We start from the raw sequence: 27,223 nt of genomic DNA, 5'->3' as shown, positions 1-27,223 counted from the left end.
TACCTTTGGCGCACCTTCGGCGCTCAGTCGGTGCTCCCGCTGCGCGGTCGCTCTGGGGGCGTCATAAGTAAGGAGCCGGGAGGGAGGAGCAGCTGGGTGGCGGGAGCGGTCCGGCGAATGGAATCACAGGGAGGCAGCGGCGGGAAATCCCAGGAGCAGCGAGCGAAGGAATCTGCAGGCAGGAGGCGGCAAAGGCAGGCAGGAGCGGCAGCAGTGAGTGGGGCGACCAAGCCCTGTGGAGGGCTGAGCGGTCACACTCTGTGGTCCCCTACGGTCCCCTTAAGTAAGGAGCCGGGAGGGAGGAGCAGCTGGGTGGCGGGAGCGGTCCGGCGAACGGAATCACAGGGGGGCGGGGCCGCAGGGAGGCAGCGGCGGGAAATCCCAGGAGCAGCGAGCGAAGGAATCTGCAGGCAGGAGGCGGCGCAGGCAGGAGCGGCAGCAGTGAGTGGGGCGACCAAGCCCTGTGGAGGGCTGAGCGGTCACACTCTGTGGTCCCCTACGGTCCCCTTAAGTAAGGAGCCGGGAGGGAGGAGCAGCTGGGTGGCGGGAGCGGTCCAGCGAATGGAATCACAGGGGGGCGGGGCCGCAGGGAGGCAGCGGCGGGAAATCCCAGGAGCAGCGAGCGAAGGAATCTGCAGGCAGGAGGCGGCAAAGGCAGGCAGGAGCGGCAGCAGTGAGTGGGGCGACCAAGCCCTGTGGAGGGCTGAGCGGTCACACTCTGTGGTCCCCTACGGTCCCCTTAAGTAAGGAGCCGGGAGGGAGGAGCAGCTGGGTGGCGGGAGCGGTCCGGCGAATGGAATCACAGGGGGGCGGGCCGCAGGGAGGCAGCGGCGGGAAATCCCAGGAGCAGCGAGCGAAGGAATCTGCAGGCAGGAGGCGGCAAAGGCAGGCAGGAGCGGCAGCAGTGAGTGGGGCGACCAAGCCCTGTGGAGGGCTGAGCGGTCACACGGAGCCTGAAGATCCCTTGGAGGAGATGCAAAGAAGCCTTGGCAGCTGCATTAGACGCGGTGCACAGGGGCACTGTCCTGTGTGGGAAGACAAAGGCTTATCTCCACCAAAGTTGAACAGCTAGCAGATAGGACCAATAGGACTACTCCGGACCATCACCCGTGATGCAGGATAAGCACAGGTCAGGATGAGAGGGGATCTGCGCAGCCGGTCGTTGTTGCAGTTTTTGCCTGCGGATGCAGGGGAGTGATTCCTTCACTCCAAGAGAGATGTCTTCTTCCTTCTCATGCAGGCTGAAGACTTGCTGTTCTCAGAGAATGCACAGGCAGGGAAACGTTGCAGGAGCTGGAATGAGCTGTGGAAACAATGTTGCAAGCAGAGTCTTCATTGTGGGTGCAGATTGTCGGTTCCTGAAGGGTCCTGTGACGGTTCCAGTGGCTAGAAGTCGAAGTAGAGTTTGCAGAGGAGTCCTGCTAGAATCTTGCAACCCGAATCTGAGAACCCACCCAAGAGAGACCCTAAATAGCCCTTAAAGGGGGATTGGTCATCCAGCCAGGTGACCACCTATCAGAGATGGCCTCTGACGTCACCTGCCTGACCTGGCCGCTCAGATGCTTCCAGAGGTCTCTGCCAACTTTGGATTCAAGATGGCAGAACCCAGGGACCCTCTGGAGGAGCTCTGGGCACCACCCCTGGGGTGGTGATTGGCAGGGGAGTAGTCACTTCCCTTTCCATTGTCCAGTGTCGAGCCAGAGCAGGGACTCGAGGTCACAGAACCGGTGTAGACTAGTTTATGCACAGAGGGCACCAAATGTGCCCTTCAAAGGATACCAGTGGCTTGGAGAGGCTACTCCTCCCAAGTCATGTAATACCTATTTCAAAGGGAGAGGGTGTTAACCCCCCTCTCCCAAAGGAAATCCCTTGTTCTGCCTTCCTGGGCTTGAGCTGTTCAAGCAACAGGAGAGCAGAAACTTTTCTGATGGGTGGCAGCAAGTTGGGTTACCCGGACAGCCCCAGAAAGCTGGTAGTAGCAATGCTGGGGGTCTTCTAAGGAGCCCCCAGAGTGCATGGAATCATATTTCCAATACTGGCAACAGTCTTGGGGTATGTTTATGACATGTTTGATAATAAACATGCCTTGGTTCAGGTTTCATGGTTACCATTATGTAGCTGGACATAGGTAGTGACCTATGTCCAGTACACACATAAAATGGGTCTCAGCACTCACGAAGTCCAGGAAAATGGAACTGGAGTTCGTGGGGGCACCTCTGGTCATGCAGTGGTACCCTCGCACACAGATATTTCCACCCTGCCCTCTGGACTAGGAGGGCCTGCCATAAGGGTGACTTACAGTGAACTGGTGTAGTGACCTGTGGTGAAAAAGGGTGCATGCACCCTTTCACGCATGCCACAATGGCAGGCCTGCAGAACACTTTGCATGGGCCCCCCATGGGTGGCATAATACATGCTGCAGCCCATGGGGATCACCTGGTACACCAATGCCCTAGGTACCGTATACTAGGGACTTACATGGGGGCACCAGTATGCCAAATGTGGGGTGTCAGTTACCAAGTTACAAGGGAGGGTGCATAATCACTGGGGTCCCGGTTAGCAGGATCCCAGTAAACACAGTCAGATTGACAACAGGCACAAAAAAGGGGGTAACAATGCCAAAAAAAGGGTACTTTCCTACAGGTAACATTTACTAGGAACTTAAAAGGGGGCGAGAAGTATTGCTAATTGGGGAACAATTGCAGTTTTCGGGAAATGGATTCATCACATGGGAACTGGTTTGCAGGAACCCAGTGCACTTTCAGTCAAAATTGCATTGAATACCATGCATAAAGTGTTCATGACCATGTAAAAAAGAAGCACTTACTTACACAAAGCAGTGAGCATGAAGTCAACTAGGCCTATAAACCTGCATGCCCTACCATATACTAGAGTGTTACAGGTAGGTTGTCAGTACCAATTGTAATTATACCTAATTGTCATATACCTAATTGTCATATACCTTTTTAAATGGAACACTGACCCTAGGCCTGGGTAGCAGAGCCTATGGCGCAATCTATGTCAAAAAGCAACATTATCAGTCACAAAATGGGGAAAAAAGTAAGGGGACATCTGCAAAAAGCCCAGTTTTCTCACACCTACCCTTTGATGATACTTTGCTCAATGCATATTTATTTTGATATGCAAGTTGGGAAAAAATGATTGGTTCAGATGATTTTGTTTCAGCTGTAAAGCAGTGATCTTATGTTTTCCACAGGGTTAGTTGAGCATGGACGGAACTGGGGAGCCATTGCCAAAATGGTGGCAACAAAAAGTGAAGCTCAATGTAAGAATTTCTACTTCAACTACAAACGTCGTCATAACCTGGACAACCTGCTACAGCAGCACAAGCAGAGGGTATGTACTGTGGCCTTCAATCTTCACAACATCTTTTTTTCAGGACTTCACTGCTTTGTAGCAGGAAAAATCAGACATTGATTCTAGCACTTTTAAAACTGTTCAATATGTTTCTGCTAACTTTGGAAATATTTTTCTTTTAATTCCTTGGAGTGCATTTCCCTTCTCCAGTTCTAGTCTTAGTCCTCGTTGAAAGTTTCCCTGGTTCATATACAGGTCCAGGTCAGAAGATGTTGTTAGTCTCTATTGTATCTTGTCCTGTAAGCTCGAGCGTGCAAGTGCTTTTCAACCTGTTGTAAGTATTCTGTGGTCTTTTAACCACGCCCATCACTTTCACTCGTTTGTGGGCTTACCTTTAAAAAACAAATCTCTTGATGTAATTAGTAAATACTTTACATTTGTTCCACCTTGGGGCGATTTTGGTACCGCCTTGCAGATTGACCCTCTTAAATGTATTACTGCACGATTTCTGATATACTTCAGCGTGAGCGAAATATTTTTAGGGTCGAGTGCACAAGTGCTCTGACCTGTTGTAATCTTTCTGTGGGCTTTTAACCATGCCCAATACTGCTATTCATTCTTTGTTGTGCTTGTCTTAAATGCTTCATTTTTATTTGTGCATTTTGTGAAATGTCCATCCTTTGTGTGCTGAGTTCCTCCCAGGCGATTTCAAACATTTTCGTTTGCCATCAGTACAGCGTGTGATGGCACCCCATCCGGTTTCTGTTTTCCTTTCATCCCAGCTGCTATCCTTTCTAAACATTCATGCAGGGAGCCAATAACTCTCCCGCTCATAGTGGCTGTGGGACTTTGAATTGACTTGCTTATGTTTTGCTACAATTGGAGTCCCTTGGGCTCTAAGACTAATCCAGGAATTGTACTCTTGAGAATTGTGCCAGAATAAGATGGGGCGTGGATGGGGAATTCTCAGATGAGATATCTATCCAGAAAGGCATCAAGCAAGTCTGTGTGTTGGCACCCACACTTTCCTTCCTCTACATCAACACCTGCATTCCATTTTTGTACGACTGTGAAAATGATGCTCCAGAAATAGAGGGGACCAAAACACCTTGGCTGTTATTCGCACATGATACACTATTATTATCGCAAACAGTGTCTGGATTGTGATTGTGTAAGCTAGTGGAGACACTTTTGGGGTTCTGTAGAGACCATGGCCTGCAAGTATTACCAAAACCAAATACATGGTCTTCAGAGATGGTAAGCATGGAGTGAAGAAATCTATACTTTTCAATAGTGAGGCTCTTGAAAGAGTCCTTCAGATAAAAGGTAGGAGGGGATCCTAAGATTTGCCGGAAGAGTATCTAACTTTCCCATCACACCAGCGTTACAAATATACAAAAGTCAAGCCAGAGGGGGAGCTCTGTTGTGTGGTTACGCCAAACTGGATGATAAGGAAAAAGTCGAAAATAAAGTTTTATTAAAGATTCCGCAAAGCTCACCAACTCACCGTATCTGTCTGGATTTGAGTCTGTTAACCATTGCAGATATTGCCGCCCTTGGGCCGCTGCATTACTGGATCAGGGTTTGGTCCATAGAAGAATTAGAACCATTTAGGGTATGGCTTATATGGCTGTTGGAGGCTCTGCATGTTGAGAAAATTGCATGGTGTTATATAAAGGACAGTTTTAGTAAATTAGGCTCGGGCTCCTATTAGTCAGACTCCTTACACCTTCACAAAAATTCTTTGCAGAGCCTAAAGGATGCATACTGGGCTAGCGTGCAAATGGACGAATTAGCATCTGTATCATCAGTTAGTTTGACGGACAGTTTTTGATCAATCAACTGCTTCTATGAATCAGAACACTATTTCAATACTATTTCACAACATTTAGTATGTGCACTTTATATTAGGTTTAGATATTAGATTTAGAATTGGATCTTTACCTTTGCATGATTTTATCACTAGATGGAAACAGAATTGCAGCCCTAATGGATGTCTGCCCTATGGGATGTATGACCCAAGAGAACACAGCCATGTTTTACTTTTTTGTCCCACTTGCAAGAAACAGAGGGCTTGTGGATCAGATCCCTCTGTAAATTGCTGTGACTTAGTGATCGCCATTCGGCCTTCAGGAGTTGTAGAACTAGCACCCATGGTGCTATTGTGTGGGCTGTAGAATTTATTTTAACAGTGATATGACACATTAGGTCAAAATCCTTAAGTACCAAGGAAATATTTCAAAACCAGAGGGCCAAAAATGAATTCTGGAGCACATGTTTCATTGCATATTTTAATGTATTGTATATATCTTTATATTTTATCTAGGTTTTAACCTCATAGGAAGTGGGAGTATGTATGTTAATACATTTTAGTTTATGATGGTTTTATTCTTTTTAGTAATTGTACCTTTTATGATTCAAATGAATCGAATAAAAGGGTGATGATGACTTGCTTATGTCAACAGTTTTACTTTTCATTTTCAATTTATGTGACAAGAAAAGTCCAGTTAGGAATTTACAATGCTAATTGCTCTAACTCGAGCAAACGTGAGACCCTTTCCATTGCAAATTATTGTTTTCTTTTGTCTCTTCCCTTTGTGATTCATGGCAGACATGACGTGAACGGCGCAGAAAGCGCACTGGTCACATTGTTCACACTGTTACCTTAACAGAGTCATTTCTTTTGGCTCCCCCAATCACGTTCCAGGGTCTTCACAACAACACTTGTAATTGATAAATGCTTTCCCAAAAAATTACTTTAATCCTCAGAGTGGCTCTCCCGGCACAGCAGGAAAGCCAATACTACAATATTCACTGTACTTGCTGAAACTTGCCCCATAATACTTTGCAGGGCATTCTTTTTCAAACATTTTGGCCCACAACTCAACCTGTGGTGGTCCTATTACAAGAAGACCACCACCAAAATGTTCAGCAGAACACTCTCTCTGTCTAGGTGAGCTCTGGGTCCCCACACTGTTAGTGGGGACCCTAAAATAATAAGCCCTCCCACCATTCAGTGTCTTTTTAGGCTATCTCATGGCTGGAACGTTTGTTTTGCACTTGGGAGTAGTTTGTGTTTTAAGGGCCTTGTTTGAAAAAATATTCCAGTAGACCTACTAGCCTTTTAGTTATATGCAAGGCCTCTGGAATTATGTGGCAGAAACGGCCAAAATATACAACAGTGTTGACCAATAAATATGGAAAAAAAGTCCAGTTATGCATTTACAATACTAATAGCTCCAATTCAAGTAAATGTGAGACCTATTGCTTTGCAAATGCTTGTTTTTCGCGTTGGGGTTCACTTTGGAGAGATGGTGATCCTGATGGATTGCTTGATCTAAACTGTCTGCTTCGGTGGACCATTAAGGGACAATTATTTCCCCTAAGGCTAATGTTGTCTGACATTTGGTTCCTAAACGTTCTCAGACTTGGATGGAAAAATAACATTTCATTCGGTAAAATTGCATGTTAAAAAATTCCAATTTTGTCAAGACCCTTTGTAGGAAGTTGGCTCTGTATAAACTATTTCAAAGTAAGAAATAGTGTGCACAGAGTCCAAGGGTTCCCCTTAGAGGTAAGATAGTGGCAAAGTTAGATACTTCTAATGCTCTATTTTGTGGTAGTGTGGTCGAGCAGTAGGCTTATCAGAGGGTAGTGTTAAGCATTTGTTGTACACACACAGGCAATAAATGAGGAACACACACTCAAAGACTTTACACCAGGTCAATAGGTTTTTATATAGAAAAATATATTTTCTTAATTTATTTTTAGAACCACAAGTTCAAGATTTGAAGTAAATACATAACATGCAAGGTACTCCACATAGGTAAGTTAGGAACTTTGAATTAGAGCAATAACATATACAGTTTTAGTTAAAATGGCAATCTTTTTTAAAAGAGGACCAGTTCCTGGGGGCGTTAAGTAATGGTTAGTTTGTCAGGTAAGTAAGGCACTTACAAGTCTCAGTTCCTGGACATAGGCAACCCACTGTTGGGGGTTCAAGGCAACCCCAACGTTACCACACCAGCAGCACAGGGCCAGTCAGGGGCAGAAGTCAAAGAGGTGCCCAAAACACATAGGCGCCTATGGAGAACAGGGGTGCTCCGGTTCCAGTCTGCCAGCAGGTAAGTACCCGTGTCCTTGGAGGGCAGACCAGGGGGGTTTTGTAGAGCTCTGGGGAGGACTCAAGTAGGCACACAAAACACACCCTCACCGGCACAGGGTGGCCGGGTGCAGTGTGCAAAGCAGGCGTCGGGTTTGTGATAGGAATCAGTGGAGGGACCCGGGGGTCACTCTCGCGGTGCAGGCAGGGCACAGGGGGGGCTTCTCGGGCCAGCCACCAACTGGGCTAGGCAGAGGGTCGCCTGAGGGTCTCTCCAGCACTGAGGTTTTGGTTCCCTCTGGTCCCGGGGGGCTGCGGGTGTAGTGCTTGGTTCAGGCGTCTGGTTCCTTGTTACAGGTGGTTGCGGTCAGGGGGAGTCTCTGGATTCTCTCTGCATGCGTCGCTGTTGGGCTCCAGGGGGGTCGTCTCGGGCTACTCACAAAGGTCGCAGTCGCCTGGGAGTCCTCCCTGAGGTGCTGGTTCTCTGGAGCTCCAGCCAGGGGCATCGGGTGCAGAGGGTGAAGTCTCACGCTTCCGGTGGGAAGAGTGAGGTCTTAAAAAAGTTGCAAGAAAGTTGCAAAGTTGTTGCTGTTGTTGAACAGAGCCGCTGTTCGATGGAGTTTCTTGGTCCTTTGGTTCAGGGCAGTCCTCTGAGGCTTCAGAGGTTGCTGGTCCCTGTCGGATGCGTCGCTGTTGCAGTTTTCTTCGAGTCAGGTGACAGGCCGGTAGGGCTGGGGCCAAAGCAGTTGTCGTCTCTGCAGGGCTTTCAGGTCAGCAATCCTCCTTGTTTCAGGTTGCAGGAATCTGATTTCCTGGGTTCTGGGGTGCCCCTAAATACTAAATGTAGGGGTGTGTTTAGGTCTTGGGGGCAGTAGCCAATGTATAGTATATTCAATCCAGGAATGAAGACATTGTAGAAGCGCAGGAATGATGAATATCCAATTTATTAAGAGAATTCTTCATAGGGAGAGAAACTCCATCCACACCAGTCAAGCTCTCAGGTCAACTGCCCAAGCATCAGAACATTTTGATCACACCACAAAAGAGGGGAAGGGGGAAACAGAACACACCAATAGAAGAAATACTAAACACAGGAGAGAATCTGTAAGGAAATGCCTCCTTGGCATGGTTACCCCCTGACTTTTTGCCTTTGCTGATGCTATGTTTTGAATTGAAAGTGTGCTGAGGCCTGCTAACCAGGCCCCAGCACCAGTGTTCTTTCCCTAACCTGTACTTTTGTATCCACAATTGGCACACCCTGGCATCCAGGTAAGTCCCTTGTAACTTGTACCTCTGGTACCAAGGGCCCTGATGCCAGGGAAGGTCTCTAAGGGCTGCAGCATGTCTTATGCCACCCTGGGGACCCCTCACTCAGCACAGACACACTGCTTGCCAGCTTGTGTGTGCTGGTGAGAACAAAATGAGTAAGTGTAGGAAGTTGGCTCTGTATGTGCTAGTTCAAAGTAAGGAATAGCATGCACAGAGTCCAAGGGTTCCCCCTAGAGGTAAAATAGTGGTAAAAATAGATAATACTAATGCTCTATTTTGTGGTAGTGTGGTCGAGCAGTAGGCTTATCCAAGGAGTAGTGTTAAGCATTTGTTGTACATACATAGACAATAAATGAGGTACACACACTCAGAGACAAATCCAGCCAATAGGTTTTTATATAGAAAAATATATTTTCTTAGTTTATTTTAAGAACCACAGGTTCAAATTCTACATGTAATATCTCATTCGAAAGGTATTGCAGGTAAGTACTTTAGGAACTTCAAATCATCAAAATTGCATGTATACTTTTCAAGTTATTCACAAATAGCTGTTTTAAAAGTGGACACAGTGCAATTTTCACAGTTCCTAGGGGAGGTAAGTATTTGTTAGGTTAACCAGGTAAGTAAGACACTTACAGGGCTTAGTTCTTGGTCCAAGGTAGCCCACCGTTGGGGGTTCAGAGCAACCCCAAAGTCACCACACCAGCAGCTCAGGGCCGGTCAGGTGCAGAGTTCAAAGTGGTGCCCAAAACACATAGGCTAGAATGGAGAGAAGGGGGTGCCCCGGTTCCAGTCTGCTTGCAGGTAAGTACCCGCGTCTTCGGAGGGCAGACCAGGGGGGTTTTGTAGGGCACCGGGGGGGACACAAGCCCACACAGAAATTTCACCCTCAGCGGCGCGGGGGCGGCCGGGTGCAGTGTAGAAACAAGCGTCGGGTTCGCAATGTTAGTCTATGAGAGATCTCGGGATCTCTTCAGCGCTGCAGGCAGGCAAGGGGGGGGGTCCTCGGGGAAACCTCCACTTGATCAAGGGAGAGGGACTCCTGGGGGTCACTCCTCCAGTGAAAGTCCGGTCCTTCAGGTCCTGGGGGCTGCGGGTGCAGGGTCTCTCCCAGGTGTCGGGACTTTGGATTCAAAGAGTCGCGGTCAGGGGAAGCCTCGGGATTCCCTCTGCAGGCGGCGCTGTGGGGGCTCAGGGGGGACAGGTTTTTGTACTCACAGTCTTAGAGTAGTCCTGGGGTCCCTCCTGAGGTGTTGGATCGCCACCAGCCGAGTCGGGGTCGCCGGGTGCAGTGTTGCAAGTCTCACGCTTCTTGCGGGGAGCTTGCAGGGTTCTTTAAAGCTGCTGGAAACAAAGTTGCAGCTTTTCTTGGAGCAGGTCCGCTGTCCTCGGGAGTTTCTTGTCTTTTCGAAGCAGGGGCAGTCCTCAGAGGATGTCGAGGTCGCTGGTCCCTTTGGAAGGCGTCGCTGGAGCAGGATCTTTGGAAGGCAGGAGACAGGCCGGTGAGTTTCTGGAGCCAAGGCAGTTGTCGTCTTCTGGTCTTCCTCTGCAGGGGTTTTCAGCTAGGCAGTCCTTCTTCTTGTAGTTGCAGGAATCTAATTTTCTAGGGTTCAGGGTAGCCCTTAAATACTAAATTTAAGGGCGTGTTTAGGTCTGGGGGGTTAGTAGCCAATGGCTACTAGCCCTGAGGGTGGGTACACCCTCTTTGTGCCTCCTCCCAAGGGGAGGGGGTCACAATCCTAACCCTATTGGGGGAATCCTCCATCTGCAAGATGGAGGATTTCTAAAAGTCAGAGTCACCTCAGCTCAGGACACCTTAGGGGCTGTCCTGACTGGCCAGTGACTCCTCCTTGTTGCTTTCTTTGTTCCCTCCAGCCTTGCCGCCAAAAGTGGGGGCCGTGGCCGGAGGGGGCGGGCATCTCCACTAAGCTGGAGTGCCCTGCTGGGCTGTGACAAAGGGGTGAGCCTTTGAGGCTCACCGCCAGGTGTCACAGCTCCTGCCTGGGGGAGGTGTTAGCATCTCCACCCAGTGCAGGCTTTGTTACTGGCCTCAGAGTGACAAAGGCACTCTCCCCATGGGGCCAGCAACATGTCTCTGGTGTGGCAGGCTGCTGGAACTAGTCAGCCTACACAGACAGTCGGTTAAGTTTCAGGGGGCACCTCTAAGGTGCCCTCTGTGGTGTATTTTACAATAAAATGTACACTGGCATCAGTGTGCATTTATTGTGCTGAGAAGTTTGATACCAAACTTCCCAGTTTTCAGTGTAGCCATTATGGTGCTGTGGAGTTCGTGTTTGACAGACTCCCAGACCATATACTCTTATGGCTACCCTACACTTACAATGTCTAAGGTTTTGTTTAGACACTGTAGGGGTACCATGCTCATGCACTGGTACCCTCACCTATGGTATAGTGCACCCTACCTTAGGGCTGTAAGGCCTGCTAGAGGGGTGTCTTACCTATACTGCATAGGCAGTGAGAGGCTGGCATGGCACCCTGAGGGGAGTGCCATGTCGACTTACTCGTTTTGTCCTCACTAGCACACACAAGCTGGCAAGCAGTGTGTCTGTTCTGAGTGAGAGGTCTCCAGGGTGGCATAAGACATGCTGCAGCCCTTAGAGACCTTTCTTGGCATCAGGGCCCTTGGTACTAGAAGTACCAGTTACAAGGGACTTATCTAGATGCCAGGGTCTGCCAATTGTGGATACAATGGTACATTTTAGGTGAAAGAACACTGGTGCTGGGGCCTGGTTAGCAGGGTCCCAGCACACTTCTCAGTCAAGTCAGCATCAGTATCAGGCAAAAAGTGGGGGGTAACTGCAACAGGGAGCCATTTCTTTACAGTAAGTCAACATGGCACTCCCCTCAGGGTGCCATGCCATCCTCTCACTGCCTATGCAAGTATAGATAAGTCACCCCTCTAGCAGGCCTTACAGCCCTAAGGCAGGGTGCACTATACCATAGGTGAGGGCACCAGTGCATGAGCACTGTGCCCCTACAGTGTTTAAGCCAAACCTTAGACATTGTAAGTGCAGGGTAGCCATAAGAGTATATGGTCTGGGAGTTTGTCAAACACGAACTCCACAGCACCATAATGGCTACACTGAAAACTGGGAAGTTTGGTATCAAACTTCTCAGCACAATAAATGCACACTGATGCCAGTGTACATTTTATTGTGAAATACACCCCAGAGGGCACCTTAGAGGTGCCCCCTGAAACCTTAACCGACTATCTGTGTAGGCTGACTGGTTCCAGCAGCCTGCCACAACCGAGACATGTTGCTGGCCCAATGGGGAGAGTGCCTTTGTCACTCTGAGGCCAGTAACAAAGCCTGCACTGGGTGGAGATGCTAACACCTCCCCCAGGCACGAGCTGTAACACCTGGCAGTGAGCCTCAAAGGCTCACCCCCTTTGTTCCAGCACCACAGGGCACTCCAGCTAGTGGAGTTGCCCGCCCCCTCCGGCCACGGCCCCACTTTTGGCAGCAAGGCCGGAGGAAATAATGAGAATAACAAGGAGGAGTCACTGGCCAGTCAGGACAGCCCCTAAGGTGTCCTGAGCTGAAGTGACTCTAACTTTTAGAAATCTTCCATCTTGCAGATGGAGGATTCCCCCAATAGGGATAGGACTGTGACCCCCTCCCCTTGGGAGGAGGCACAAAGAGGGTGTACTCACCCTCAGGGCTAGTAGCCATTGGCTACTAACCCCCCAGACCTAAACACGCCCTTAAATTTAGTATTTAAGGGCTTCCCTGAACCTAAAGATTTAGATTCCTGCAACTACAAGAAGAAGAGGACTGCTGAGCTGAAAGACCCCTGCGGAAGAAGAAAAGAAGACACCAACTGCTTTGGCCCCAGTCCTACCGGCCTGTCTCCTGCCTTCTAAAGAAACCTGCTCCAGCTACGCTTTCCCCAGGACCAGCGACCTCTGAATCCTCAGAGGACTGCCCTGCTTCAAGAGGAACAAGAAACTCCTGAGGACAGCGGCCCTGTTCCAAAAAGACTGCAACTTTGTTACAGAGGAGCAGATTTAAAGACCCCTGCAATCCCCGCAAGAAGCGTGAGACTTGCAACACTGCACCCGGCGACCCCGACTCGACTGGTGGAGAAACAATGCTACAGGGAGGACCTTCCGGCGACTCCAAGACTGTGAGTAACCAAAGTTGTCCCCCCTGACGACTGCAGAGGGAATCCCGAGGCTCCCCCTGACCGCGACTGCCTGACTCTAAAATCTCGATGGCTGGAAAAGACCCTGCACCCGCAGCCCCCAGCACCTGAAGGATCGGAACTCCAGTGCAGGAGTGACCCCCAGGAGGCCCTCTCCCTTGCCCAGGTGGTGGCTACCCCGAGGAGCCCCCCCCCCCTTGCCTGCCTGCCTGCACCGCTGAAGAGACCCCTTGGTCTCCCATTGACTCCCATTGGACACCCGACGCTAGTTTGCACACTGCACCCGGCCGCCCCCACGCTGCAGAGGGTGTACTTTTTGTGTGGACTTGTGTCCCCCCGGTGCCCTACAAATCCCCCCTGGTCTGCCCTCCAAAGACGCGGGTACTTACCTGCTGGCAGACCGGAACCGGGGCACCCCCTTCTCTCCATTGAAGCCTATGCGTTTTGGGCACCACTTTGAACTCTGCACCTGACCGGCCCTGAGCTGCTGGTGTGGTGACTTTGGGGTTGCTCTGAACCCCCAACGGTGGGCTACCTTGGGCCCCAATCTGAACCCCGTAGGTGGTTTACTTACCTGCAAAAACTAACATTATTTTACCTCCCCCAGGAACTGTGAAAATTGCACTGTGTCCACTTTGAAAACAGCTAAATGTGTTTTATGTAAAAAGTATACATGCTATTGTAATATTTCAAAGTTCCTAAAGTACTTACCTGCAATACCTTTCAATTAAGATATTACATGTAAAATTTGAACCTGTGGTTCTTAAAATAAACTAAGAAAAGATATTTTTCTATACAAAAACCTATTGGCTGGAATTGTCTCTGAGTGTGTGTTCCTCATTTATTGCCTGTGTGTATGTACAACAAATGCTTAACACTACTCCTTTGATAAGCCTACTGCTCGACCACACTACCACAAAATAGAGCATTAGTATTATCTCTTTTTGCCACTATCTTACCTCTAAGAGGAACCTTTGGACTCTGTGCATGCTATTCCTTACTTTGAAATAGCACATACAGAGCCAACTTCCTACATTCCCTCATCAATTTGGATGTAAACTGTACTCCATTGTCCGTTAAAATATACTTAGGATTGCCCTAACGCCCAAATACCTCTGACAGAAAATTCACTACAGTCACCGAAGTGATTTCTGAAGTGATAAAAATTTCAGGCCATCGTGATAATACATCCACAACTACTAATGCATACTTAGGAACAGCCCCACACTCTAAGGGTCCCAAAATATCCATAGATACTTCATCCCACACTTCTTTAGGGATCTCTTTCAGCACCATGGGTTGCGTTCTAGGTTTCAAATATTTATCAGCCAGTTTGCACTCTACACAGTCTCTGACTTTTCTCTCTAATGATAAGTCCATACCTGGCCACCAATACACACTTCTCATTCTCTCCTTAGTCTTGCAAATGCCATTATGACCAGAATGTGCCAGATTCATAAGGCGGCCACGTAAACTAGACGGAGGAATTAATCTACAACCTCGTAACACCAAACCATTCTGCACGCATAGTTCATTCCATACTTTCTTAAACTGTAGGTTGACTCCATTACCATTCCTCAAACACTCTCCTGAGTTCAACAAGTCCTTAACTTTCTGTAATTCAGCATCATTCTTCAACTCCTGTAGCCACTCACTTTCCGAGACACAGCCATCAGTGACACTGCAGACTTTAACATCTTCATCCACCCACCAGGACACTTCACAATCATCTTCGTCCTGTTCCTTAGATCTCATTCTGGATAAGCAATCTGCCGTTCTGTTCTCACACCCAGGCACATGTTTGACAATAAAATCGAAATCTTGGAGACCAACCACCTATTTACATATGCGAGAAGAGATGTTGTCCCACCCTTTTTTTCCAAACACGTCCCGTAAAGGCTTATGGTTAGTTTGTTCTTCAAAACGCATTCCCCAAAGGAACTGTTTAAACATTCTGATAGCCCAAAATATAGCCACTGCTTCCTTTTCATTGGTGGAATAATTACATTCTGCCCCGCGTAAGCCACGTGAAGCAAATGTAATCACATTGACCTTTACCATTATGCAACTGTTTCAGGACACAACCCAAACCTCTATCCAATGCATCCGTTGTAATACAACAGAGAACACCAGGTTGGAAACTACTGAGAGACTGAGAAGTTTGTAATGCTTGTTTTAAATCTTCAAACTCCTCTTGACAATCATGAGACCACACAGTCAGTCCCTTTTTTAAGCAAGTTTCTAATGGAATAAGATCTTCTCGCAAAGTTAGGTACAAATTTAGCATAGAATACTGCCATACCCAAAAAAACTTAAACATCCTCCTTTTTATCAGGAAAAGCCATATTCACTATAGTTTTCACCAAATCCTCTTTAGGTTTAACACCATCACCTAAAATGGTATGACCCAGGTACGTGATTTCTGACCTGAAAAAAATGCACTTATCACCTTTCAACGTAATATCCTTTGCCTGAAAAGTCTGTAACACTACCGGACTCACTCATTATGTTGTTCTAAGGTGTCAGTGTATATGAGAACATCATCCTGAAAAAACTTTACTCCCTCAATGCCACCTAAAATATAATTCATGAGTCTCTGAAAAACAGATGCCGCAGAACATAGGCCAAACGGCATCTTATTAGATTTGTAGACACCAAAAGGTGTAATGAAAGAGGTGAGTGGTTTAGACTCTTCACATAACTGCACCTGATGGTAAGCGGAACGTAAGTCCAAAGTGGTAAAGTACTTAGCATCACCTAGAAAACTGATCATCTCTGATATATTAGGCAGAGGGAACCTATCCACTATTATTTCCTTGTTGAGATTACGTAAATCCACACATAATCTGATGTCACCAGATCTCTTACTGGCTACGACTATAGGGGCAATCCATTGAGCCGCTTCAACGTTCTCAATTATACCTTTCGATTGCAACTTCTGAAGTTCCACTTTAACCTTGTCCTGTATTCCAAAGGGAATGTTTCTAACTTTAGAAGCAACAGGAATGGCATTCTTTCAAAACAATGTGATGTTTATACCCCTTAATGCAACCCACTCTGTTGTTGAACACTTCTGGAAACTCATCCATAAGTTCCTCACCACCATTACTAATCTTCTGTACTTGAACCTGTGGCACTGAATTAGGATTCAAAGTAATTCCCAACAACTTTTGATGCGGCCAGCTCAGAATAGTATCACCCACCACAGGAACATATACCTTACCCACAATTTTGTTACCTTTAAATGCAATGGTGGCATCAAAATACCCTTTAAACTCTATATGCTTACCCCCATAGCTGTAAAGTATTACATCTGGATCCAGAAGTGATACTTTTCCCTGAAAACTCCTCCTCAAAATCAAATTGACACACCAACGTTAATTTTGCACCTGAATCCATCATCATACGAATATCAATGCCATTCAGTTCCACAACATCCAAAGGATAATCACACTGGATGCTAGACACACAGTTCACATCATTAACCACTTGTAAAATGAAATCATGTTCATCATTAACATCACACTCAACTTCATTTACTCTCACTCAATCTTTACCTATACTCTTGCAGCACTTTGCAAAATGACCCCTCTTTCCACATTTGTTACAAGTAACATTGAGAGCAGGACATTCTTTGCTGTTGGCCAAGTGTGATGATGAATTACATCTAAAGCATAACAATTTACCCTTGGCGCTAACATTAGATTTGTTTTTGGGTTTGATATCTGAAGACTGGACCATGTTCACAATCCCTTTGGATTTTCTCAAGTTTTCAATACATGACTCAGAGTGTTCAACTTGCTTAGCAATCATCATGACTTCATGCAACATAGGATCACCCTTTGACCAAAGGGCTTCTCTGATTTTGTCACTTTTACATTCCAACATGAACTGATCACGAATGCATTCATCCTCACTTTCGCCAAAATTGCATTGTGCAGCCAGCTTACGTAAGTTTGTAACAAAGTCCTCAACAGATTCCGAGTCATTCTGTTTACATTTTCCAAAATAGAAGCGTTAAAGTATGATGGAGATTTTAGGTAAATAATGTCTATCCAATTTTAGCAAAATTGTTTCAAATTCATTCATCGAAGAGTCTCCTTCCGCTCCGTCGGAAAAAATTGATGGTAGACAACGTTTCCAACACTTCCTGACCTTCCGCTCCCCAACAATGTTGAAGCACTGATGCCTTCCTGTCCGCAGATAAATTGCTTCCACAAACTCGTCGCCAAAGATGTAGTATATTCAATCCAGGAATAAAGACATTGTAGAAGCGCAGGAATGATGAATATCCAATTTATTAAGAGAATTCTTCATAGGGAGAGAAACTCCATCCACACCAGTCAAGCGCTCAGGTCAACTGCCCAAGCATCAGAACATTCTGATCACACCACAAGAGAGGGGAAGGGGGAAACAGAACACACCAATAGAAGAAATACTAAACATAAGAGAGAACCACACAGTGGCTTCTGTCCTGGACGGTGGTTACATCCTCTTTGTGCTTCCTCCCGGAGGGGATGGGGGCACATCCCTATTCCTATTGGGGGGGTATCCTCCAAAACTAAGATGAAGGATTTCTAAAGGCAGGGGTCACCTCAGCTCAGGGCACCTTAGGGGCTGTCCTGACTGGTGGGTGACTGTAAAGAAATGGCTCCCTGTTGCAGTTACCCCCCACTTTTTGCCTGATACTGATGCTGACTTGACTGAGAAGTGTGCTGGGACCCTGCTAACCAGGCCCCAGCACCGGTGTTCTTTCACCTAAAATGTACCATTGTTTCCACAATTGGCACAACCCTGGCACCTAGGTAAGTCCCTTGTAACTGGTACCCCTGGTACCAAGGGCCCTGATGCCAGGGAAGGTCTCTAAGGGCTGCAGCATGTCTTATGCCACCCTAGGGACCCCTCACTCAGCACAGACACACTGCTTGCCAGCTTGTGTGTGCTGATGGGGAGAAAATGACTAAGTCGACATGGCACTCCCCTCAGGGTGCCATGCCAACCTCCCACTGCCTGTGGCATAGGTAAGTCACCCCTCTAGTAGGCCTTACAGCCCTAAGGCAGGGTGCACTATACCACAGGTGAGGGCATATGTGCATGAGCACTATGCCCCTACAGTGTCTAAGCAAAACCTTAGACATTGTAAGTGCAGGGTAGCCATAAGAGTATATGGGCTGGGAGTCTGTCAAAAACGAACTCCACAGCTCCATAATGGCTACACTGAATACTGGGAAGTTTAGTATCAAACTTCTCAGAATAATAAACCCACACTGATGCCAGTGTTGGATTTATAACAAAATGCACACAGAGGGCATCTTAGAGATACCCCCTGTATTTTACCCAATTGTTCAGTGCAGGACTGACTGGTCTGTGCCAGCCTGCTGCTGAGAGACGAGTGTCTGACCTCATGCGGTGAGAGCCTTTGTGCTCTCTGAGGACAGAAACAAAGCCTGCTCTGGGTGGAGGTGCTTCACACCTCCCCCCTGCAGGAACTGTAACACCTAGCAGTGAGCTTCAAAGGCTCAAGCTTCGTGTTACAATGCCCCAGGGCACTCCAGCTAGTGGAGATGCCCGCCTCCTGGACCCAGCCCCCACTTTTGGCGGCAAGTCCAGGAGAGATAATGAGAAAAACAAGGAGGAGTCACTGGCCAGTCAGGACAGCCCCTAAGGTGTCCTGAGCTGAGGTGACTCTGACTTTTAGAAATCCTCCATCTTGTAGAAGGAGGATTCCCCCAATAGGGATAGGAATGTGACCCCCTCCCCTTGGGAGGAGGCACAAAGAGGGTGTACCCACCCTCAGGGCTAGTAGCCATTGGCTACTAACCCCCCAGACCTAAACACGCCCTTAAACTTAGTATTTAAGGGCTCTCCCTGAACCTAGAAACTAGATTCCTGCAACAAGAAGAAGGACTGCCTAGCTGAAAACCCCTGCAGAGGAAGACCAGAAGACAACTGCCTTGGCTCCAGAAACTCACCGGCCTGTCTCCTGCCTTCCAAAGAACTCTGCTCCAGCGACGCCTTCCAAAGGGACCAGCGACCTCTGAATCCTCTGAGGACTGCCCTGCTTCGACGACGACAAGAAACTCCCGAGGACAGCGGACCTGCTCCAAAAAGACTGCAACTTTATCCAAAGGAGCAGCTTTAAAGAACCCTGCAATCTCCCCGCAAGAAGCGTGAGACTTGCAACACTGCACCCGGCGACCCCGACTCGGCGGGTGGAGAACCAACACCTCAGGGAGGACCCCCGGACTACTCTACGACTGTGAGTACCAAAACCTGTCCCCCCTGAGCCCCCACAGCGCCGCCTGCAGAGGGAATCCCGAGGCTTCCCCTGACCGCGACTCTCTGAAACCTAAGTCCCGACGCCTGGAAAAGACCCTGCACCCGCAGCCCCCAGGACCTGAAGGACCGGACTTTCACTGCAGAAGTGACCCCCAGGAGTCCCTCTCCCTTGCCCAAGTGGAGGTTTCCCCGAGGAAGCCCCCCCTTGCCTGCCTGCAGCGCTGCAGAGATCCCTTGATCTCTCATTGACTTCCATTGCGAACCCAACGCTTGTTCTAACACTGCACCCGGCCAGCCCCGCGCCGCTGAGGGTGAAATTTCTGTGTGGGCTTGTGTCCCCCCCCCGGTGCCCTACAAAACCCCCCTGGTCTGCCCTCCGAAGACACGGGTACTTACCTGCTGGCAGACTGGAACCGGGGCACCCCCTTCTCTCCATTGCAGCCTATGCGTTTTGGGCACCACTTTGAACTCTGCACCTGACCGGCCCTGAGCTGCTGGTGTGGTAACTTTGGGGTTGCTCTGAACCCCCAACGGTGGGCTACCTTGGACCAAGAACTGAACCCTGTAAGTGCCTTACTTACCTGGTAAAACTAACAAAAACTTACCTCCCCCAGGAACTGTGAAAATTGCAGTGTGTCCACTTTTGAAATAGCTATTTGTGAATAACTTGAAAAGTATACATGCAATTGAAATGATTCAAAGTTCCTAATGTACTTACCTGCAATACCTTTCAAACAAGATATTACATGTTAAATTTGAACCTGTGGTTCTTAAAATAAACTAAGAAAAGATATTTTTCTATACAAAACCTATTGGCTGGATTTGTCTCTGAGTGTGTGTACCTCATTTATTGTCTATATGTATGTCCAACAAATGCTTAACACTACTCCTTGGATAAGCCTACTGCTCGACCACACTACCACAAAATAGAGCCTTAGTATTATCTCTTTTTACCACTATTTTACCTCTAAGGGGAACCCTTGGACTCTGTGCATGCTATTCCTTACTTTGAAATAGCACATACAGAGCCAACTTCCTACATTGGTGGATCAGCGGTGGGGTACAAGACTTTGCATTTGCTGGACTACTCAGCCAATACCTGATCACACGACAAATTCCAAAATTGTCATTAGAAATAGATTTTTGCAATTTGAAAGGTTTTCTAAATTCTTTAAAGTCCTGCTAGGGCCTTGTGTTAGTCCCTGTTAGCATTTCTTTTAGAGTTTAAAAGTTTGTAAAATTTTGAATTAGATTCTAGAACTAGTTTTAGATTCTTAAAAGCATTCCAACTTTTAGAAGAATAATGTCTAGTACAGAGATGAATGTGGTGGAACTCGACACCACACCTTACCTCCATCTCCAGATGAAAGAGCTAAGGTCACTCTGTAACATACGAAAAATAACAATGGGCTCCAGACCTACCAAAGTACAGCTCCAGGAGCTGTTGGCAGAGTATGATAGAGCCAACCCCTCTGTGGATAACACAGAGGAGGATGATAGTGAACTGGAGGAAGAATCCCCTCCACCAGTCCTATCTAGGGAGAACAGGGCTTCTCAAGCCCTGACTCCAAAAATAATAGTCAGAGATGCTGGCTCCCTCACAGGAGGGTCCAGCCTCTCTGAAATCACTGAGGATAACTCCAGTGAAGAGGACATCCAGTTAGCCAGGATGGCCAAAAGATTGGCTTTGGAAAAACAGATCCTAGCCATAGAAAGGGAAAGACAAGAGATGGGCCTAGGACCCATCAATGGTGGCAGCAACATAAATAGGGTCAGAGATTCTCCTGACATGTTGAAAATCCCCAAAGGGATTGTAACTAAATATGAAGATGGTGATGACATCACCAAATGGTTCACAGCTTTTGAGAGGGCTTGTGAAACCAGAAAAGTGAACAAATCTCACTGGGGTGCTCTCCTTTGGGAAATGTTCACAGGAAAGTGTAGGGATAGACTCCTCACACTCTCTAAAAAAGATGCAGAATCTTATGACCTCATGAAGGGTACCCTGATTGAGGGCTTTGGATTCTCCACTGAGGAGTATAGAATTAGATTCAGGGGGGCTCAAAAATCCTCGAGCCAGACCTGGGTTGATTATGTTGACTACTCAGTGAAAACACTGGATGGTTGGGTAACTGGAAATGAAGTGTATGACTATGTTGGGCTTTATAATTTGTTTATGAAAGAACACATTTTAAGTAACTGCTTCAATGAAAAGTTGCATCAGTATCTGGTAGACCTAGGTCCAATTTCTCCCCAAGAATTGGGAAAGAAGGCAGACCACTGGGTCCAGACTAGGGTAACCAAAACTTCCACTGGGGGTGACCAAAAGAAAGGGGTTACAAAGCCTCCCCAGGAGAAAGTGGGTGACACTAGAAACAAAGAAAAAGAGTCCCCTGTAGGCCCCCAAAAACCAGACCAGGTGGGTGGGCCTAGACACAACCCAAGACAAAGGTGGGTACCAGGGTAAGAGCTGGGATGCCACTAAGGCATGGTGCCATAACTGTAAACAGACAGGGCACCACACCAAGGACACTTCTTGTCCCAAAAACAAACCCCCTAGCAAAATTCCAGGGGTGACCAGTGTAGCCATTGGGGATGACTCCTCAGATGAGGAGGTCTTCATAGCCTTCAACTGGAAAAAGGGCCCAACAGGTGAGTTGGAGATTCCAGAGGGAAGTAGACACTTCCACCACCTACTGGTGAATGGAATCCCAGCCACTGCCCTGAGAGACACTTGTGCCAGTCACACTATTGTGCATGACAGGCTGGTGTTCTCAAACCAGTACATCCCAGGTGAGATGGCCAGAGTAAGAGTTAGCCCAGACAGGGTCACTGATAGGCCTGTGGCTTTTGTGCCCATAGAAGTGGGTGGGACGTTTAGCTGGAGAAGGGTGGTAGTCAGTACAGACCTCCCCCTTGATTGTCTCCTTGGAAATGACTACCCAGAGGTTAGTCAGAGCCCAAGAGAGGAACTGGTTCAGTGCCAGTCCTCTCCCAAGGATTCTGGAGTGCCTGCCTCTGCAGTAAACGCAAGTAGGCCCCAGAAGAAAAAGAAAAGGAAACAGAGTAGGAAAGGTGGACAACCTTTAGCCAAGGTTCCAGCAAGCCAAGGAGATTCTGCTCCAGTAGGGGAGAACTCCAAAAGTGGCTCTGATAAAGTCCAACCTGACCCACAAGAAGTCCTGGCTAGTCAGGCAACTGTTAAGCCTGAGTGGGTGGCTCCTCAGCTAACAGAAGAAAGAGTGGAAGAAGGGTGTTTACTACAAGATGTGGTAACCCCCCACTCTAATACAGCAGACAGGCACCCTGAACCCAAAGAAGCCTGTAACTTAGCCCCTTCCCTTGTAGGTGAAGAGCTAAAGGTGTGGTTCTGGGCACTGATAGCTGTCAGTGGCCTCTGCTGGGTGTTAGCCTTTATGGCTGCACTATCCTTGGCATGGTGGTCTGACCCCATGCCAAATAGCAAGTTAGGCCCCCTGACCCTGTTGGTCATGGTGGGGTTACTCCAGCTCTGGGTAATCTCTTTGGGTAAGCTAGGGGTGACCCTGGCTAAGATAAGATTAGCAGAGGTGGATACCTCTAACCCCAAAATAGAGAGAATGGGTGAAGACATAAAAAGCACAGACAAGAGGCAGTTCAGACTAGGTCCTATCACTGTGGAAGTGGGTCAGTTCCCCAGAGGGAATGACCTGAACAGGAGGATGTAAGGCAGAGTAGGCCCTGCAACAAACCAGCCTATTTCCTCTACTCTTCCTCGCCTGACAGACTAGGAAGACTCTCCCAGCTTTGGCTGAGTCTCCTGGCCTGTGGGCTGGGGGGGGCTTGTGTAAAGAAATGGCTCCCTGTTGCAGTTACCCCCCACTTTTTGCCTGATACTGATGCTGACTTGACTGAGAAGTGTGCTGGGACCCTGCTAACCAGGCCCCAGCACCGGTGTTCTTTCACCTAAAATGTACCATTGTTTCCACAATTGGCACAACCCTGGCACCTAGGTAAATCCCTTGTAACTGGTACCCCTGGTACCAAGGGCCCTGATGCCAGGGAAGGTCTCTAAGGGCTGCAGCATGTCTTATGCCACCCTAGGGACCCCTCACTCAGCACAGACACACTGCTTGCCAGCTTGTGTGTGCTGATGGGGAGAAAATGACTAAGTCGACATGGCACTCCCCTCAGGGTGCCATGCCAACCTCCCACTGCCTGTGGCATAGGTAAGTCACCCCTCTAGTAGGCCTTACAGCCCTAAGGCAGGGTGCACTATACCACAGGTGAGGGCATATGTGCATGAGCACTATGCCCCTACAGTGTCTAAGCAAAACCTTAGACATTGTAAGTGCAGGGTAGCCATAAGAGTATATGGGCTGGGAGTCTGTCAAAAACGAACTCCACAGCTCCATAATGGCTACACTGAATACTGGGAAGTTTAGTATCAAACTTCTCAGAATAATAAACCCACACTGATGCCAGTGTTGGATTTATTAAAAAATGCACACAGAGGGCATCTTAGAGATACCCCCTGTATTTTACCCAATGGTTCAGTGCAGGACTGACTGGTCTGTGCCAGCCTGCTGCTGAGAGACGAGTGTCTGACCTCATGCGGTGAGAGCCTTTGTGCTCTCTGAGGACAGAAACAAAGCCTGCTCTGGGTGGAGGTGCTTCACACCTCCCCCCTGCAGGAACTGTAACACCTAGCAGTGAGCTTCAAAGGCTCAAGCTTCGTGTTACAATGCCCCAGGGCACTCCAGCTAGAGGAGATGCCCGCCTCCTGGACCCAGCCCCCACTTTTGGCGGCAAGTCCAGGAGAGATAATGAGAAAAACAAGGAGGAGTCACTGGCCAGTCAGGACAGCCCCTAAGGTGTCCTGAGCTGAGGTGACTCTGACTTTTAGAAATCCTCCATCTTGTAGAAGGAGGATTCCCCCAATAGGGATAGGAATGTGACCCCCTCCCCTTGGGAGGAGGCACAAAGAGGGTGTACCCACCCTCAGGGCTAGTAGCCATTGGCTACTAACCCCCCAGACCTAAACACGCCCTTAAACTTAGTATTTAAGGGCTCTCCCTGAACCTAGAAACTAGATTCCTGCAACAAGAAGGACTGCCTAGCTGAAAACCCCTGCAGAGGAAGACCAGAAGACAACAACTGCCTTGGCTCCAGAAACTCACCGGCCTGTCTCCTGCCTTCCAAAGAACTCTGCTCCAGCGACGCCTTCCAAAGGGACCAGCGACCTCTGAATCCTCTGAGGACTGCCCTGCTTCGACGACGACAAGAAACTCCCGAGGACAGCGGACCTGCTCCAAAAAGACTGCAACTTTATCCAAAGGAGCAGCTTTAAAGAACCCTGCAATCTCCCCGCAAGAAGCGTGAGACTTGCAACACTGCACCCGGCGACCCCGACTCGGCTGGTGGAGAACCAACACCTCAGGGAGGACCCCCGGACTACTCTACGACTGTGAGTACCAAAACCTGTCCCCCCTGAGCCCCCACAGCGCCGCCTGCAGAGGGAATCCCGAGGCTTCCCCTGACCGCGACTCTCTGAAACCTAAGTCCCGACGCCTGGAAAAGACCCTGCACCCGCAGCCCCCAGGACCTGAAGGACTGGACTTTCACTGCAGAAGTGACCCCCAGGAGTCCCTCTCCCTTGCCCAAGTGGAGGTTTCCCCGAGGAAGCCCCCCCTTGCCTGCCTGCAGCGCTGAAGAGATCCCTTGATCTCTCATTGACTTCCATTGCGAACCCGACGCTTGTTCTAAAACTGCACCCGGCTGGCCCCGCGCCGCTGAGGGTGAAATTTCTGTGTGGGCTTGTGTCCCCCCCCGGTGCCCTACAAAACCCCCCTGGTCTGCCCTCCGAAGACGCGGGTACTTACCTGCTGGCAGACTGGAACCGGGGCACCCCCTTCTCTCCATTGCAGCCTATGCGTTTTGGGCACCACTTTGAACTCTGCACCTGACCGGCCCTGAGCTGCTGGTGTGGTAACTTTGGGGTTGCTCTGAACCCCTAACGGTGGGCTACCTTGGACCAAGAACTGAACCCTGTACGTGCCTTACTTACCTGGTAAAACTAACAAAAACTTACCTCCCCCAGGAACTGTGAAAATTGCACTAAGTGTCCACTTTTGAAATAGCTATTTGTGAATAACTTGAAAAGTATACATGCAATTGAAATGATTCAAAGTTCCTAATGTACTTACCTGCAATACCTTTCAAACAAGATATTACATGTTAAATTTGAACCTGTGGTTCTTAAAATAAACTAAGAAAAGATATTTTTCTATACAAAACCTATTGGCTGGATTTGTCTCTGAGTGTGTGTACCTCATTTATTGTCTATGTGTATGTCCAACAAATGCTTAACACTACTCCTTGGATAAGCCTACTGCTCGACCACACTACCACAAAATAGAGCCTTAGTATTATCTCTTTTTACCACTATTTTACCTCTAAGGGGAACCCTTGGACTCTGTGCATGCTATTCCTTACTTTGAAATAGCACATACAGAGCCAACTTCCTACAGTGACTCCTCCTTGTTTTTCTCATTATCTCCTCCAGCCTTGCCGCCAAAAGTGGGGGCAATGGCCGGAGGGGGCGGGCATCTCCGCTAACTGGGATGCCTTGGGGCGCTGTAACAAAAAGGGGTGAGCCTTTGAGGTGTTACAGTTCCTGCAGGGGGAGGTGAGAAACACCTCCACCCAGTACAGGCTTTGTTCCTGGCCACAGTGTGACAAAGGCACTCCCCATGTGGCCAGAAACCCGTCTAGTTGTGGCAGGCTGGTAGAAACTGGTCAGCCTAGCACTAGGAGTCAGACTGGTATTCGGGGGGCGTCTCTAAGATGCCCTCTGGGTGTATTTCACAATAAATTCCACACTGGCATCAGTACCCTTTTGTTTTTTGGCATGGCTACCCCCACGTTTTGCCTACTGTCAGTATGCTTGGACTGTTTTCACTGGGATCCTGCTAACTAGGACCCCAGTCATTGTGCCCTCTCCTTCTAAATTTGGTTGCTTAGGACTTTGCACACCCCACAGTTGGCATACTGGTGCCCCCATATAAGTCCATAGTAAATGGTACTTAGGTACCCAGGGCATTGGGTACCAGGGGTTCTCCATGGGCTGCAGCATGTATTGTGCCACCCATAGGAGTCCATGCAAAATGTTTTTGCCAGCCTGTTATTGCAGCCTGCGTGAAAAGGTGCAAGCATCCTTTCACTACAGGTCACTGCACCGGGTGACTAAGTTACCCCTATGGTATGCCCTCCTAGCCCAGAGGACAGGGTGCAGATACCCGTGTGTGAGGGTACCCCCACGAACTCTAGCCACATTGCACTGGACTTTGCAAGTGCAGGGAAGCTGTTTTTCCTGTGTACTGGACATGGGTAACTACCTGTGTCCAGCTACATAATGGTAACTTCAAACCTAGGCATGTTTGGTATCAAACATGTAGCAATCAAACCCAGTACTGTTGCCAGTATTGGTTACATGATTCCATGCACTCTGGGGGCCCATTAGAGGACCCCCAGCATTGCTCCTATTAGTCTTCTGGGGTTTTCGGGCAGACCGCGCCGCTGCCACCCCTCAGATAGGTTTCTGCCCTCCTCCTGCTTGACTAGCTCAGGCAGGGGAAGGTAGAACAAAGGATTTCCTGTGGGAGATGGAGGCAACACCCTCTCCCTTTGGAAATAGGTGTTACATGGCGTGGGAGGGGTAGCCTCCCCAAGCCACTGGTATGCTTTGAAGGGCACATTTGGTGCCCTCCTTGCATAAAGCAGTTTGCACCAGTCCAGGGACCACCCCAGTCCCTGCTCATGCATAAAACTGGTCAATGGAATGGGGAGTAACCACTCCCCTGTCCATCATCACCCCAGGGGTGGTACCCAGAGCTCCTCCAGGTGGCCACTTGGTTCTGCCATCTTGAATCCAAGGTGGGCAGAGGCCCCTGGGAGCATCTGAGTGACGGCACAGCCCCCTCCTGATAGATGGTCAACCTGCTATGTGACAATCCCCCTTTCCAAATGCTATTTAGGGTTTCCCTCCAGGGTGGGTCTTCAAATTTGACGTGCAAGATTCCAGCAGTACTCCTCTGCATTGTTTACTTC

The 27,223-nt window shown here is 48.5% G+C and overlaps 1 protein-coding gene across 16 annotated transcripts in view; it reads left to right on the top strand.

Annotated features, from left to right (window-relative positions):
* The window catches only part of NCOR1 (nuclear receptor corepressor 1), a 1,251,773-nt gene that overhangs the window by 466,623 nt on the left and 757,927 nt on the right, over positions 1-27,223 (top strand). For all 16 annotated transcript variants that reach the window (XM_069226323.1, XM_069226317.1, XM_069226319.1 and 13 more), the window contains one exon: positions 3,218-3,357. In XM_069226323.1, the coding sequence (XP_069082424.1) occupies positions 3,218-3,357 (140 nt within the window). The remainder of the gene's footprint in view (positions 1-3,217; positions 3,358-27,223) is intronic.

The sequence above is a fragment of the Pleurodeles waltl genome, chromosome 3_1 (genome assembly GCF_031143425.1).
Source record: "Pleurodeles waltl isolate 20211129_DDA chromosome 3_1, aPleWal1.hap1.20221129, whole genome shotgun sequence".
NCBI classification, from domain to species: domain Eukaryota; kingdom Metazoa; phylum Chordata; class Amphibia; order Caudata; family Salamandridae; genus Pleurodeles; species Pleurodeles waltl.
Note: the sequence above shows the minus strand (reverse complement) of the source record. Positions and strands in the feature narration are given on the sequence as shown.